General features: G+C 52.1%; 1 protein-coding gene across 2 annotated transcripts in view; it reads left to right on the top strand.

Moving 5' to 3' along the window:
• RASSF5 (Ras association domain family member 5) overlaps positions 1-16,766 on the top strand; it is a 71,142-nt gene that overhangs the window by 35,003 nt on the left and 19,373 nt on the right. Inside the window, exon 1 of one of the 2 annotated variants that reach the window (XM_067729182.1) lies at positions 6,887-7,415. The exons of the other annotated variant lie outside the window; for it this stretch is intronic. Within the exon in view, the coding sequence (XP_067585283.1) occupies positions 7,296-7,415 (120 nt within the window). The 5' untranslated portion in view covers positions 6,887-7,295. Of the gene's footprint in view, positions 1-6,886; positions 7,416-16,766 lie in introns of those variants that run through there. 2 annotated transcript variants of the gene reach the window in all.

The following is a 16,766-nucleotide window of genomic DNA, read 5'->3' as shown; positions in this document are numbered from 1 at the left end:
TTCTTTTGCCTTTGAGAGGGTCACTCAATCCTTTCGCGTCCCTTCTCTGTCATGCTGTCTGCAGAAAGAATTGAGCTTATCATGTGGCCTGCGTGAAGAAGCTTACTTACCTTCACTCCTAATATTATGAATTGTAGCAAAGATTTTTCATCTTAAAACAATATAATAATATCATTACTGTTAAGCTAAATGCTTTAAAGTCACAAAAACCAATAAAGCATTACAAGAGGTCTTCTATTTAGCACTCAAAGCCTTCTATCCTGGTTTGCCATTTCTTCCTTTCACCATGATACACTTCTAGTCTGATTTATCATTTCTTTGTGCCTATAAATTCACAACCTTTTCTCCTCTGCACACGGATTCTGATAATGACGCCTAAGTAACACTCTTGATTGATACGTGCACACCTCTCTGGGAATTCTGGTCCCGGGTCTCCTCTGAAATGCTTGATAAAGGTTTATCAAACTGAATTGTGACTGATAACAACAGTAGCTAACATTTGTTGAGGCATACCATGTGTTCTGTCTGCTTGTTTTTTCAATTATTGAGAGAGGGGTGTTGAAATCCCAAATATAATTGGGGATTTGCCAATCTCTCCTTAAAGTTCTATCTTGTATTTTGAAGCTCCATTATTCAGTGCATAAACATTTAACATAATTACATTCTCTTGATTAATTGACACTTTATCATTATGAAATAACCTTCTTTATCCCCGGTAATGTTCTTTGTTCTGAAATCTACTTTGTCTGATGTTAGTATAGCCACTCCAGCTTTCTTTTGATTACCATTAGCGTGATATTTCTTTATCCATTTCTTTACTTTTAGGCTATTTGTGTCTTTATATTTAAAGGGCATTTCTTACAGACAGCACATAGTTGAATCTTGTTTTTCTTAATCCAATTGGATCATCTCTGCCCTTTAATTGGGTTATTTAGCTCATTTGCATTTAATGTGATTATTGATATAATGAGATTTTAAGTCTCTCATCACGCTGTTTGTTTTCTATTTGTCGAATCTGTTCTTTGCTTCCTTTTTCTTTTCTTCCTTCTTTTGGATTAATCAGATACATTTTATGATTCCATTTTATCTCATTTTTTGCCAGCCCATCCTCAGGGGCCAAAGGAAGGAGCTGGTCCCCAGCTGCTCTGCTCCACTCTGGCTATATCTGGGACAGTTGCTCCCCCATCCACAGATTTCCCTCCACGCTCTAGAAGCCAGGAGTGCTGGCCATAGCTATCAGTGATTCGACTCCACTGAACAGCTGCCTCTAACGGGAGCTGCCCTAAGGCCTCTCTCAGCAGCCCAGGCCAACCCAGGGGAGCGCAGTTCTGATCAGACAGAGGGGAACGGCTTCCCACCAGAAGGCACTTGATATCCTGGCTCCAAGGAGGGACAGAGCTCTAGTACTTATTTCTCGAGAAATCCTTAAGCACTGGAGACATTTCTCCATGCTCCTCACAGCCCCACCCACTCCTTCTATCCTAGCATCAGTAGGTGTCTGAGATGACCTCTGGCTGGCCAGGTTGTCCTGAGGCTCTAAGGAGGCAACAAGGCTCTCTTTCTATGTGTAGTAGTGCAAGAGTTATTCACATGTCTCACGCCTGTGACCACATTGCCCTGGCTACTGGAGGACTGAAGAGGGCCACGCGAGGGATGGGGTTGTTGATCAGAAACATCTTTTATGATTCTCTAGTTTCCCTAAAGGAGGGCAATTAGATGGCAGACTCCGGGTGCCTGACTCAGGCCCAGCATGAGCTCTTCAGGGCTTCTGCTTCTTGGTAGGGGATGATTTAACTGCCTTTGGTGTTTGTAAGTGTCAGGGCTTTATCGAAGCTGTCAGCCTTGCAGCCAAGCGAGAGAAGTGTGGAGTGGGCTAGAAGCCCCGAGAAAGTGACTCTCCTGTGAGTCAGCCTAAGTCGTGTGCAGCCATGTACCTCTTACAACAAGAAGTCACCTGGAGGGAAATTGAGCTCTGTGCTGTGCACAGCGGTTTAATGCTGTCAAATGCTGCTCTCAGGATGGAGGGTGGCATTCTTAAGATTCACCCCAGAGAGGACATCTGAAAAAGGCTGCTTCTGAGAGGCAAGGTGGGGGAGGTGTGGTCGTGGTTGGTGAACGTGTGTCAGGAAGTGGGAGGACACAGGAGGATTTTGACAGGCAGAGGAAACAGCGAGACCACAAGAGGGCAGGGCGGCTGCTGGGAACGTGAATCAAATGTGCGCGGCTGTAAGGGATGCGTGATTGTGGCTGGAGATGGGTATGACCTGTGGGCTGGGCACATGCTGTGAAAGACCTTGAAGGACCCACTCTGGAGTTCAGGATATCGTTGTAGGCACTGGGGCGTCACTGGAGGAGACTGTGATGAAAAATTGTCAGACACAGAAGGCCCTGGGTTTGAAATCTGATTCCACCATTTACTAGCTCTTTGACTTTGGGCAAAATGAGCCACTCTGAGCCTCAGCTTACTCATCTGTAAAATACGTTCTTGCAGGGTTGTAAGGATTAAGAGAGAGAATGAAGTGTGTGAGAGCTCGGTAACTCCAATATAATGTCTAATTTCACATCGTTCCACTGCACTGGCCGTTATGAGAAGGCAGGAACTATGTCTTCTTCAGAACATCCAGTCTAGTGCCTGCCATGTAGAAGGTGCTTAGTAATTATTTGTTGAATAAATGAATAAGCTTGATACTAGGTCGTGAAACTCAGTACTTATTCAATAATTATTAGTTGACATCTGAATGGAAAGGTTTTATGATAGAACAACACTGATCAGATCTTGGTCTAGAAGGGTAACTTTGGCAACAAGGCAGTGAGGAGTTTGGAGGAGGCAGAGATGGGAACAAGGGCAACTACGGGAAGGCTTTGCAATAATCTATGTTGATGGCACTCATCAAGATAGGAAATTCTAGGGCTTCCCTGGTGGCGCAGTGGTTGAGTGGTTGAGAGTCCGCCTGCTGATGCAGGGGACACGGGTTCGTGCCCCAGTCCGGGAAGATCCCACGTGCCGCGGAGCGGCTGGGCCCGTGAGCCGTGGCCGCTGAGCCTGCGCGTCCGGAGCCTGTGCTCCGCAACGGGAGAGGCCACAACAGTGAGAGGCCCGCGTATTGCAAAAAAAAAAAAAAGATAGGAAATTCTAAAGGAGGGGGAGCAGGTGGAGGGCGAGGCAGGGAATGTCAGCTCAATTTGGACCTGTTGAGAGTGAGGCTCTAGCGGGGAGAGTTGGGTACCCAGCGAGCTGCTACAGGTATTCATCTGGAGCTACCTGGAAGAGAGAGAATTATGAGACGTGTGTATAAAGTACAGTTGATACCATTGGCCTAGGTGAGACTAAGCTTCCAGGGAGAGCACGGGCACATGGAGGGGGGTGGAGAAAACAGTCAATGGCTGAACTCTGGAAACCCCCAGTGAGCCAAAGGGAAGACAGGGTCGTAGGAAGACTGAGAAAGTAGCTCCTGACTTGTTTGTGTCGGACTGCGATTTCAGGCAATATGGCTAGTCTGAGAGCACCCAGGATAGATGCTTCATACTCTGCAGAGCCTTCAACAGCTTGGGGTCTGGAGTCAGACCAGCCGGGCTGATTCAGCTCCACCATGAGCTAGCATGTCTGACTATGTGCAAGTTACTTAACCTGCCAGAACCTCCTCTTCCATTCTGTAAAACAGAGATAATAACTGTAGCTTCCTCGTTGGTATGCTGTAGGGATTAAATGAGATGAAGCACATAAAGTTACTGGGACAGCGCCTGCACAAGGCGGCTAATGATGATTTCAAAACAGCTTTCGGGGAAGGGTGGGCCCCTCACCCCATTTTCAGCCTCTGAATATGTGGGTCGGTCATGAAGCCCCCAATCTGATATCTGGACTCCTCGGTTGCTCAGATGAGGAGACCTGAGGTCCAAAGTTGCTCACGATCCCACAGCAAGCTGGAGTTGGAGCTGGGCCTAGAATACCAGCTCCCGGCTTCCATTTTTGTACCACAGCTTTTCTGGAACACAGACCCACAGGGTGGATTTAACAAGGGGATCTGGCTACGTGTCAGGATGGCATTTGAGAGAGGAAGACAGCTTAAAATAATGTCTTTCATCATCTGACGCTCTGAGACAGGGAAGTCGCCCATCTACCATTTCAGTGGGGCTTTCTGAAACCCACCCCGCAACCATGATGCCATGGCTTTGCGGCTCCGGATGCTGCATCTTCAGGTCAAGACTCCTCTTCCTGGGACCAGGGACAAGAACAGCCAGTTCCTGTCCTTGTGCGTTCACTTCCAGAGCCTTGAAAGGCTGTTGCCCAGGCTCTTCTGCCACCTTCCGTCCTTCCCTGGTCAGGTTACCACTACTGCTGATTATTCATGGGGAAGAGGTACAGACAGAGTCACTGGACACTGAAAAGAATCCAGTCTTCCTCCTTTTGGGACTGTGGAGCTTCTATCTGGATTTTTCCTCCTGGAGGCTGGCCAACTTATTGTATCGTATGTGATCTTTGCCGGGTTCAGAAGCATCCCAGGGTCCTCACCAGCACAGTCTCCCTTTTGCTGGTGTCTTACACGTGGCTTCCTTCCAAGCCTAGACTCACTGACGGGTGGAGTGGGGGTAGAGACAGAGACACTCACTAGGCTTTGAGAGTATGTAATGAGCTGTGATGGAACAGGCTGCTTCCCTCAGTTTCCTCATCTGTAAAATGGGGGTAGAATCTGCTCTCAAGGTTGTAGAGCAACCTAAGTGATGAGGTAAAAGGGCTTTGAAAAGCTCTATTCAGATGTCAACTTTCATAATATTTGGACTGGCAGGGAGCGGCACCCTAAAAGAATGCAGTGTCACTTAGACCTTTCCTTAAGTAGGTCTGGCATCTAGTGTGCTGCTCACAAGGAGAGACTCACGCTGACTCCTGGGGTGCTTTGGCTTGCGGCTCAAAACGCTTGCTATTAGCTGTATTTTAAGATTGTACATTTAAAATGTGTGGCACTGGAGCTGCTCTGCAGAGGTCCCTGTGTGGCTCCAAGGACACAGCGTGGCCAGAGAATCTGGGGCCTGCTTTTTTTTTAAATATTGGATTCCCAGTGAGCAAGGAGGTCCTTTTATAAAGAAACGTGCGTTCCTTCCCTGGCTGAACAAAGCAGGTAGGCTGTTACTGATGGCCCAAGGGTCACGCAGGTCCCCCCCCCCCCGCAGCATTCATCATTCTGGCATTGGCCTTGGGGTGCTGCTGAGGCCAAAACCTTTGCCTGGACCACAGTTTCTGGGGTACCCCCCCGAAAGAAAACCAGCCTTTAAAATATTCATTTGAAGAAAAGATTGCTCTAGACAAAGCCAAAACCTACTTCCAACCCCAGTAATGTGAGTTCTTCCCTGGAAACACCCCGTAGCTCACCTCAGCCCCCACCCCCAGCCGTTTACCTCCACTTATCTCCCTGCCAAGGTATCTCCTAGCTACCAGTATTGACCATTCTCCGGAACTGAGGCTGGTCAGCGGGCTGGGGCGCTGGCTCTCAGCTAGCTCGTGTTCGTGCCTGCCAGGCACTCACTGGCTTCTGGAAAAAAAGACTGTGTGGGAGGATGGAGCCAAATTGGGCTGCAGTTTGAAACCATCCTGAGAGCTGACAGATTTGACTAAGATGGGGGAGGAAGAGGGTTCCTCACAAAAGTAGCCAGGGCTGAAAATGGAGTTGGCAGCTTGCAGTCTGGGGGTGAGTCTAGCCCTCCACCCAGCTTGTGCCCCAGGACTGGATTGTTTCAGAACTACAGGAGACACAGACTTGGAGAAAGTCCTGATAACCCCTGTCAGCCACTCTCTGGGGTGCTCCCAGGGTCCCTCTGGGGTCCCCAGGCCATCAGACTCTACAAGCATGGTGCCCCTGGCATTGCCAGGCTCTGAAGGCTTGTTTTTTTTTCCTGAGACTCCAAGCCCCACTCTGTTGAAAGATGTCAGCACACACACCAAATCAGTGCCATCCCTGCTGAGAGACTGTACATCACAGTAGCTAGAAGCACAGGCCCTAGAATTGCACACACCTGGTTCTGAGTCCCAGAACACGCGTAGGAACACGCGTCCTACGCGTGTCTATCTCAAGGCTGTTGGGAAAGTTAAGTGACAGACTGCATGTAAATCACCAGGCATAGGCTGTAACTACTGTGGATAAAGGATCTGAAGGATTCAGCCCGTCAAGGGAGGTGTTCCTTCATCCAGTCTGATGGAGAAATGTAATTGAGCTGTCCTTGATGGGAATCACAAGATCTAGCGAAGACCCCTCTTGGCCAGACCACCAGAAACATGCACCAATCACCTGGGTGGTGTCCGCAGGCTCCTTTATCAACCTGAGGCTTCCTGAAGGCCAAGTTCCCCGTGTGGGTGGAAGGGCCTGCTTGCTCTGCAGTTTGCCATAATTTTGCATATGATTTGCATATGCTTTGGGGGGCCCCTGCCGTTTCTTCTGGCATTTCCGAGTTAAAATATTGCTGCTTCTCCAGACAGGCCCAATATTGATTTTCTTCTAATGCAGTCGCTTCTCTAACCACTCTGATTGACCTGGCTCCTTCACCCAGTGAATGGGGAATGAGAGGGTGAGGTGCGGCATGGATGGGGGGAAGGGAGGAGGGACACTGTCGACCTTAGAGCACGTGCTACTTCTGAACCTGAGCCATCCTGGGCGATGAGAATGAGCTGCTTCCAGAAGGATGAAGAAAGGAGAGAGGGAATTTTCTCCCTCGGGTCCATCCTAGTCTGTTCCTGCCCTGCATCCCTAATCTGACTCGTGATGCCCTAGGTCCACTTGCCAAAGTGGTCCAGGGGCAGGGTGGGGAGGCGCAGGCCTGGGGCGGGAGGAGGGGGAGGGGCGCCGCGACAGCCAGCGGCTTTGAGGAACCTTGCGAGAGGAAGTGGCTTCCGAACTCCTCTGCGTGCAGTGAGAGAGAGGGGCAGGAAAGGCGCGGGAGGCGGGGGAGGTGTCGAGTTGGCGCTCGGCGCACGGGGCGGAGGGGGGAGCCGGCGAGGAGAGGCTGAAACCGCAGATGACTAGTGAGTTGGAGAGCGAGGTGAGCGCAGCGGGGTCCAGGTCCGACCCCCGTGCTGGCAGCCGCTGGGGAACAGGTTACCCCGCCGCCCGAGCCACTCGGGCCCCAGTGTAAAAAACCGAGGCAGCCGGCTCCAGGTCTGCCCGGCCCGATAACGGACTCGCTCCCCGGCGGGGCTAGAAGCTCACGCCGCGGCCGCCTGGGGAGGGATCCCCACCTCCCTCCGCCGCATCCCGAGAGCCTGGCCCCATCAGATGCGCCCGCTGCCTCCGGCCGGAGCTCCGGGCTAGATGACAGTGGACAGCAGCATGAGCAGTGGGTACTGCAGCCTGGAGGAGGAACTGGAGGATTGCTTCTTCACTGCCAAGACCACCTTTTTCAGGAATGTGCAGAGCAAACATCCTTGGAAGGTAAACTTAATAATACGAGAGACTTTCATTGTGGGGAAATAACCTCTGTGGTCTAGAAGGGAAATCTTGCACCTGGCAAACAGGCAGTCATGTCTTACGGGCGTGGGTGGGCAGTTGCCCTGCGCACCCTCTTGAACTTGTTGGCCGAGGAGACCACGGGTTGGATCTGGAGCCCTTTGGGGGCCACCGGCAAATGCTCCTTTCGGCATTTCTTGTCCCTGGACCTTTTCAAAATGGCTCTCTAGGATTTGGGGACAGCGCTTGGCTGGTGGTTCGGGGACATGCTCACCTGTGCCTGGGAGGGTGACCTTCCCCCAAATGCGAGCTTTGAATCTCTCGATGGCAAATGGGTGGCACCCAGTCCCTCATTAAGATAATCATTAACAGGTTGAGACTTCCGTATTGCAAATGGCCAGAAACCATCTTAAAACACAGTCCCGCAACTTTGCAGAAGTCTAGGGTGTTTTTAGAAGCAAACTAAAACTTCCCTCCTAGGTCACTGTGCTACTACCATTTTGACTTCCTGGGTTAGTTGGGGATAGCCTAAAGGAGTTTGCATGTGTTCCCTAATGGGGCTGTATGTGCTAGACACCCAGCTTGCCTGAGTCCCCTGGCCTCGCCCTCCCAGTGCGGCTGCTTATCTGCCACATACTTGGTGGGAGTGGTGGTAGAGCTCCGTTTATTTATTTGTTTTGTTATTTAGCTGAGAGGGCTCCAGGCCAGGTCCTTGCCTAAAAGGGCCTGTTTGTAGACTGAAGTGAGCGGTTAACTTTCACAGGTGTGTGCAGGCTCATCATTAATTTAGCAGTCCCACACTGAGTAGAACTAACCAAAAACTTCCCCAGGCCTGACTCTGGGGCCTCCGTGGTTAATAATTCATGTTGCCCGTAGGGCCCGCATTGGCTGGGGTCTGACCTTCAAATAAATGCCCTGGACTTTTCAATTGCGAGAGGACACCCAAGAATCAGAAGAGAGGTTTTGATTTTAGTGTTTGAAGGATCAACTAAAACAGGCTCTGGAACCAGCACCTGTGTTCTGGGGCACCCCTTCGAGAAGCTGCACTTGTTCTCAAGGACTGGGGGCTGGGGTAAGGAGGCCTCATGCAGAAAGCATGGCTGCAGAGTGAGGTGTCCAGCTCTCTCTTGGAGTTCCTGCCTCATTGTGAAGACCCCCTCCCACCCCACCCCCACGCATACACATACACATAAGGGCACTCCAGCTCTCTGGGGTCTTTATTTAGACCAGTGGTTCTGCACCTTAGCTGCACACTGGAATTACCTGCAGAGCCTTAGAAAATGTGGATACTTGGGTCCCACAGCAGGGGAGTCTGATTTCCTTGGTCTGGAGTGAAGCCTGGGCATGGAGATTTTGAAAAGCTCCCCAGGTACTTCTGAGATGCAACTGAGGTTGAGAACCATTGCTCTAGAGAGTTTTGCTGCTGCCTGGGAAGGAAATGGTTCCTGTTTTTAGAACAAAGTTTAGCTGCTGCCCTCACTGCCCGCCAGGCTGTAAGCCCTCGGTCCCAGAAGCTGGGTTTTTTGCATGATTGGGTAGAGGAAGGGGCACTGCAAAGCTGAGGTTTCTTTCGGTTGGCAAATGAAAAAGGTATCTGTTTCAGATATTTCTTGGGAGAAACAGAGATATTTGTCAATAAGATATGCTGGGGTGGGGTGGCAGTGGGAGAGGTGACTTGTTCCTTGGTCCAGAGAGCCTCCTCTCTTCACTGTCCCCCCAGATCCCCCTGCAAGCATCACTCCTGAAGATACACCTTCGGTTTGGCACACACATCAACTCTACTTTGTCTGGTTCTTGAATTCATTGCATGTCTTGAGGCCTCTGCATAGCCCCCTACCTCATTTTGCCCAAGTCTATAAGCCCTCAGAGGGCGAGAATCCCTTCTAAGAAACGGGTTTTGTTGAACCCCACACAGGGTGATAAGGATAAATGCTTCAAAGGACAGAGAGGTGGCCATGGCCCCTCTTATCCCCGGCCTCTGCCTGGCTGCAGTGTGAGAAGAGTCTTGACGGAGGTTCAGAACTGCTGTCGGGGACTGTTTTTCTCAGCACCAGACTTGCCATGCGCACAGCCTTCTCCGGGGGTGCAGGGCTGCCTCTCATCGGGGAGCACTCACTGGGGCGGCCCCCGGCTGTGACGGGGTGCGTGTGGCTGACTCAGGAGCTGGCGAGCTTCATCCACATATTTCAGTCTCTGGTCCGTCTGGGTGTTTTCCCGCCTTTAATAACATTTTAGCTCTCTCTTCTCCCTTGCAGCCACTTCTGGAAAGGGTTTCAGAGAGATCTGCCATCTCCTGACCCCATTCTGACCCCTAACATTGCTTTTTTCTTACCCAAAGAGAGATCGCATATGAGCTCCTAGGAGAATTTCTCCTTCCTGTCTCCAAGGAAAGGCGTTTATGTGCTTCCCGGTCGCCGAGAGACTGAGGGCCGCATTCAGGAAAGGCCAAGCCGGCTTCTATAATTAGCCTTGTCAGAACAACCTGTATCTGCTGCCTGCGCGCCCCTGGCTGGCGCAGAGCTGCGGGGAGCCTCCTGCTGTTCTAGGAGCCTTCCCTGGCCCGGCCTCCGAGGAGCCCAGGAGGCCTCTCACCAGCCCCTTGGGCAGGATGTGGGAGGGTGGGGAAGGGTCCTCATTCACAGAGAGGAGGCCCTGAAGAGAGGCAGCAGCAGAGGAAGTGAGCCTAGGCCCTGGGCCCCGGCTTGTTCTCTCCTTTCAGAAAACAGCTGCTTCCTGGGGCCTAGGGCCTTCTCTGAGAGGGGCAGAGAGACCCAGTTTTCAGTCTTCGCTTCAGGGGGCTGAGGTGGGGCCCTCCGGGGACTTCCCCCTTGGCTGCTGGGCACGATTAGATTGCTCACCCGGGGTCACGTGTCCAAATGGGGCTCTTGGTGGCTTGGGGGAAGCCCAACCTGTGTGCTCAGAGATGCAGCCCAAGCTGCTCTCAGGAAAGTGCACACACGGTCACTCAGTCCAAGACACTGGAGTTGGGTCGGGGTGGGGGGGTCATTCGAGGTCACACAGAAAGTTCATGACGGACCCAGGGTTAGAACCTACATCTCTCATCTCCCAGCCCAGAGGTTTTTCTGTTTTAGTCCCACAAAGGGCAGGTTTTGGTGATGTGTGGGTCTGGTGACTGGGACCTCTGGGCATCCCTGCCAGCTGCTCCTTTGTTCCTGTCTGGGATCTGACTCTGGAAGTGAGGCCAACTTCCACTCCCATCGGTTCCCCAAATGCCTGCAGAGGGTGGCAGTTTAGTCCCCCTGAGCAGGGACACGGGCACTCTGAGCTCTCTCTGCATGTTCCACGGGCTGCGGGACCCCAGGAGCCATCCAGAGCATCGGGGTGAACGCTCTGGGGACACAGAAAGCCCGCTGCTTGCAGCACGTCAGAGCTGGAAGGACCCGGATCTGGCACCTCACTTTACAGATGGAGAGGCTGAGGCCAGAGAGGCGCGAGGACTTCACCAGGCCAAATACCGTGCTGGGCGGCGCCAGGACTAGCCCCCTCTTAGAAACCTTGTTAAGAGCTCTTCTCGGTCTTCTTCACTCCGTGTGTGACAGGGGTGAACTGCAGTCCTTGTCCTCTCAGAGCCTTCTACAAAATGGAAAGACCCAAACAACCTCGGGCTAGGAAAGAGCTGCTGAGTCCTTACATCCCTCCACTGCATAAGGCCCTCACCGTCCCTCCGTTCCTCAGGCACAGCGGCCCAAGAAACATTCACTCTACACTTGACACTAGCAGGGGTCCCTCTCATCAGTCCCTGAATCTTACAACTTTACAAGTTCTTCTTCGTGTCTATCCTAGAACACTGCTTGCTGTATCTTCATCATGCGTGTTTTCTTTGTGGATATGGAGGTGCAAGTTTGGCTCCATCTGTGGTTAAATATTATACTTAAGCACAGCTGGAATACTTTCCTATGCCACCCCCCACCCCACCCCCCCATACCCAGGCCCTCCCTGGTCTACACTGACACCATTGATTCTTGAAAAATTCAAGGAAGACACAAAGAGGAAGACGTGGGGGGGGGGGGGTGGTCTCAGAGGTCACTGTCCGAAGCCACTCCTGGTTCCGTCCCTGCACTTGCCCCATCTCTTCTTGGGCCTCTGTGGCTCCAGGGACGTCATCCAAGCCTGACAGCCCTGGGACCCGTCAGGGAAATCCCCATCTCTCTGCCAGCAGCAGGAACACCCAGGTCTCAGGCTCAGCACCTGCCCCTGACCTTCTTGGCATGAGAGAAAAGAATACTAAAAATAAGTAGGTTCCAAATTTGAGCAATAAAAATTAAATCTTCAGAACCGTTGGACCATATAACTGCTTTTCTATGTGCTTTCTCAGAAGCCTGCCCAGCTCGAGACTCACCTCGAAAGATGCTTCACGCTAGCGCAGCCACGCGATAGCCTCCCTTTGGGGCTGGAACCTGTATTCCCCTCCTGTGGAATTTACTTCTCTTTGCTTCTCTGGCCCTTCCCAGTGTTCCTTTTCTCCGTGAAGATGGTAAACCCTGTAAGATCAGAACTCGCATCCCCTTCGGGCGCAAGGCAGCACCAAGTACTGGTTACAGAAGCAGGCGCTGACTAAATGCTGGTTGAGTTCAGTTGCTGCATGGTCTCTCTTGCATCCTGTATAATCAGGGTGGACCAACTGTTGTAACAAACAGCCCCGTTATTTTCAGTCATTGGATATAATAGAAGTTTATTTCCCTCTTTAAGTAAAGTTACATTGGCAGGTGGGGCTCAGGGTAACACATGGGAGGTTTTGTGGGCCAGGCCCGGAAATGGTGTATGTGTTTTACACCCACGTGCTATTGGCCAGAACTCAGTCACGTGGCCACACCTAACCACAGGGAGGTTGGGAAATGATGTACAGCTGTGAGCCCAGGCAGACGAGGAAGCTGGATGTGGTAAACACTTAGCTGTCTCTGCCGCACATCCTCCTCCTGCCTCTCTGCTCAACCACCGCTGGAAGCTCTGCTCTGCTTTTTTGGTGAAGGGCCGTAACCTCTGTCTCTTTGCCTTTGTACCTCTCCATCTGTCACCAAGGATGTGCTCTTCCTGGGATGGGGGTGTGGGTGTCCTGTCTCCCCCAACTACACTGGGAACTTTTTGAGGACAGATGCTTTTCCTTACTCAGCACTGCCCCGGTTCCTCTGTAGCATCCGAAGCCTTCAGTGGTGCTTACAAGGTTTGCCCTGGCTACTGACATCAGAATCTCTCTTTGGATCACTCTTTGAAAATGGAGTGTCAAGGGTCCACTCTAGACTTCTTGGCTCCTGAATCTTTGGAGGTAGGACCCTCAAATCTGCTTTTTTAATACTTCCCCCTGGTGATTCTCATATATACTGAAGTCTGGGAACCACCAGTTTAGGAAATGTTTGGTAATTGATGACTTCAATTGGAATTCAAGACGAGCATTTATCACAGATTCCAGAGAGCCTCCTAGGCTGGAAGCCCAGGAGGTAAAGGGTTTTGTCCCTGGTCACACAGCTAAGTAGAGACAGACCAAGGACTCAGAGCCCCTGGGTCCCTGCTCAGAGCGGTCCCCATTACTCTCACCACAACGTGCTAGCAGGGATGTTGAGGGGACGGCCCTTGGTGATCATGACCGATGCGTGATGTAACGGAAGCAGAACTGTAAGCAAAGTCCTGGCTTCTCATCTCAGCTCCAGCTCTTAACTGAGGGGCTGTGGCCAAAACACTTCAACCCTCCAGACCCAGGCGCTTCATCTGGTCCTTTTAGCGAGTGCGATACGAGCCTGTCCTTCTTCTTTATCTGAGAGTCCCTCACCACTTCGCATGGGAGCAGAGCCTTCTTACCAGTTTCTCATGGGACTGGCAGGGATAGATCCTGACTACCAAGTTCTCTAAATTGTAAGGACTTCCCTAGGGTGGGGTCAGGAAGGGGGCCTGAATGGCTACATGAGCCCCCTCTCCAGGACCACCTGGGACTTACCCAAGACATCCTCACCTTTGTGTTCCAGATTCCTCCCCTCCCACCCACCCCTCTCTCTTCACAAGTTTAGACTGTTTATCCTGACTCAGCTGGCTTTTCCCTCTAAAGCAATTCCAGTTATAGCTCAGGGCGCATGCAACAGCCATTCACCCACGCAGTTTAGGGAGAAAGGAAGATTTTACACTGGTGTCAACCTTGAATCCTAGCTCTTAGTTTACACCATCAGGTTGGACTCTGGATCCAGCTTCCACCCCATGAGCTTGAAAGGGAGGCATCGTCGGGCCCAGCCTGGGTGCCCAGCAGCGTGTGTTCCCATCCCTCTGCTGCTCTCGACTTGCCAGGTAACACACACCTGTGTGCTTTCCAGCTTGGGGATCCTCCTGTGTGGAGGACCCAGACCTGTCTTCATTAGGGCCTCGGTCTCCTCTTCTGGATGGCTCAATCTACCCATAAAGTAGCATCCCGGTCCTGGCCTGGCATATTCTCTGCGGATAAGAGGCCCAGATAAATTTGCCAAAAATCAGGAGCATTTAAGTTCAGGGCCGGGAGGAAGAAGGAAGCTGTAGTGGCAGAAAACTTCAGGTTTCCCTCCCTCAGCCTGTGGCTTCTGTCCTTGGTGCTGTCCTGGTCCCTGTCTCTTCTTTTCTCCCACCCCACCCCAGCTTTACTTATCACTCCCCAGCCTACATCCCCCATCTCACCTCTCTTCTTGGCTCTAGAATACTTTTTTTTTTTTTTTTGTCTGCTTCAGGTCGTTGAGGCACGTGGGGTCTTTTGCTGCGGCACACAGGATCTTCGTTGCGGCACTCGAGCTTCTCTCTAGTTGTGGCGTGTGGGTTTTTTGGGTTTTTTTCTCTCTCTAGTTGTGGCGTGCGGGTTCCAAAGCACGTGGGCTCTGTAGTTTGCAACCCTCAGGCCCTCTCGTTGAGACGCGCGAGCTCAGTAGTTGTGGCGTGCGGGCTTAGTTGCCACTTGGCCTGTGGGATCTTAGTTCCCCGACGAAGGATCGAACCCGCATCCCCTGCATTGGAAGGTGGATTCTTTACCACTGGACCACGAGGGAAGTCCCTAGTATAGATTTCCTATAGCCTATTGGAGGTCTCCCATGCTCCTCAGATGCCTAAAATTTAGTATGTCCAGAACCAACTCGTAGCTCTGCCCATGACTGATTTCTCTCCCTGTCTCTACCCCACCCTACTAGTCCCCTCCCTAGCTTTGAAACCTCAGGGGTCTCCCCGCTCATCCCTTCCATCCAGTCTGTCACTGTGGCTTCTGCCTCCACAGTGTCACAGATGTCGGTCTCTCCTTTCTGTCCCCCACCCTGCCCTATGTTGGGGGCTTGTCACCTCACCCCTAGATGCTCCAGGAGGTCACCTAACCAGTTTCCATCCTGTTTCTTCTCCTTCTGTATATCCTGCATTCGATGGCATATCGGTCTGGTGTCCTGAAGCCTTCGGAGCCCCCCGTTTGCTTCCAGAGCAAAGCCCACACTTCGTTCCTGCTCGTTATGTAGCATCCAGGGCCCCACAATGCCTGGGCTCAATCAAAATGTTGTGTTTTTAAGTTTCTTATAGCACCGAGCACTGGGGTGCTGGGAGATACAGAGATGGATAAAATGCAGTCTCCACACTTAAAGACCTATGGCCCCAGCCACGTTGTGTAACAGACCCTAGTTGCCCCCCTTCCCCACCCATGAAGTGTCTGGATGGGGGCCCCTGAGCAAAGGGTCATCCAGGGGGAAGACACGCTGCATCTGCCCTGCAGCCACGTGACTCTCATCAGGACCTGGCAGCAGCTCCCAGAATCAGAGAGCCTGGGGCATAGCTTAGGAGGGGGCTGGGGACAGGCTGGCAGTGACAGAGCTGCAGCAGCCACTGAGAGGGTTGGAGGAGATTGACTTAACCTCTGAAAAGCAGAGACTCCTGGAGCTGGAGGAGACTGTCAAGGGTCTTTACAGCCATTCCCCTGTTTCCGAGCAGGCCTGCATATAACTGACACAGGCAGGGAGGGAAGCTGTGCTCATTACCACCATCCTCCTCCAACCCATTCATCAGTCCTCCCTTGTCCACGGTGCTAGACAATGTGACTCCAGCTGGTTGGATCCCTGCTGTGTATGAGGCTACAGTTCGAGGCAAAAAAAATCAGGGAGGGCGGCAGCAGAGCGTTTCCGCCTAACAGACCACACTGGCAGAATTTCTATTGCTGTCAAGCCGAAAGGTTGGCATGTTCAATGAGGTAGTATGTGAGAGGGGCTTAGCCAAGGGCGAGGCCCCCACCCCACGGTCACCCGACCCCAAAACACATGCTCTTCCCACCACACACATGGCATCTCGGGTGAGAGTCAAGTTCCGAAAGGCTCCAGCTAAGCTCAGCTCTCCCAGCTCTAATCTGGTGACCTGCCGCAGGAAGCTGTTTTTCTCATTCAGCCAATTTCCTGATGCTAAAATCCAGGCCGTTTTTCCCTGTTCTGGTCTTGGGAAACCTGGTCGCCATACTCTGCCACCAGCACCTCATCAGCCTCCAGTCCGTGAGCCCCTCTGTATCCTTCTCATCTCCTGGCTCTCCGCAGAGTGAGGAGTGGTGTTGGGCTGTCCCCCGTGCCGTGATGCAGGCGTCAAGGGGAGCTGGGACCACAGGGCACCAGCATTGCCGCGGAGAGTATGAGAGGCAGGGCCCTCCGTTGGCCAGAACACGTGGAGAGGCAGTAGGCAGGCCTAAACTCCGGAGTCACACATGGCTGGGAAAGTGTGAGTTAGCGAGGAGGATGCGGGAGCTGATGGGTCCAGGGTGTTTAGAGAGCATTTCCGGTTGCAACTTGATGCTCCCTTCTTTCTGCTCCCAAAACACTGGTGTATCCTTCTCCCCTATCCCTCATTTTGATGGGCTGTACTTTCCTGGAAGAGGAACCAGATCTTGTTCATCATCGTGTCCCCAGCACATGGTAGGCATTCAATGCGTGTTTGATAAAGGAGGAGGGAGCTTGGAGGTTCTTCCTCAAAAAGTTTCTTTCCCCAAGAGGCAGCGGGGGCTCCCGGAGGACACACACAGCACTTTAGGCAAAGTATGTGAAAACGGATCTCAGGACTGTGAGAAAGGGAAGCTTGCTGAGATTCTGGGTGAGGAATCAATGGATTTTTCCAGTGACTCTGAAAAGAAAAATCTCACTGAGTGAGCAGAAAATGCAAGGACAGCTTTCCATCCACCCCATCTGAGATTGCTCAGCTATTTGCCTTGGAGGATGAGGGCAGGCAGGGCTGGGTTACTAAGCAACCAGGCCCTGGCACCTGCTGGCAAGTGTTGGTGTGGTCCTTCCTCAAGTGGGGCCTCCCTGGGGGGCTGAGGCAGAGGGGTCCATGTGGGGAGGCGGGAGAGCCCGCTTTGATGGA

This window comes from Pseudorca crassidens, chromosome 2 (assembly GCF_039906515.1).
Source record: "Pseudorca crassidens isolate mPseCra1 chromosome 2, mPseCra1.hap1, whole genome shotgun sequence".
NCBI lineage: Eukaryota > Metazoa > Chordata > Mammalia > Artiodactyla > Delphinidae > Pseudorca > Pseudorca crassidens.
The sequence above is the reverse complement of the archived record's forward strand: the minus strand, read 5'-3'. Positions and strand labels throughout refer to the sequence as shown.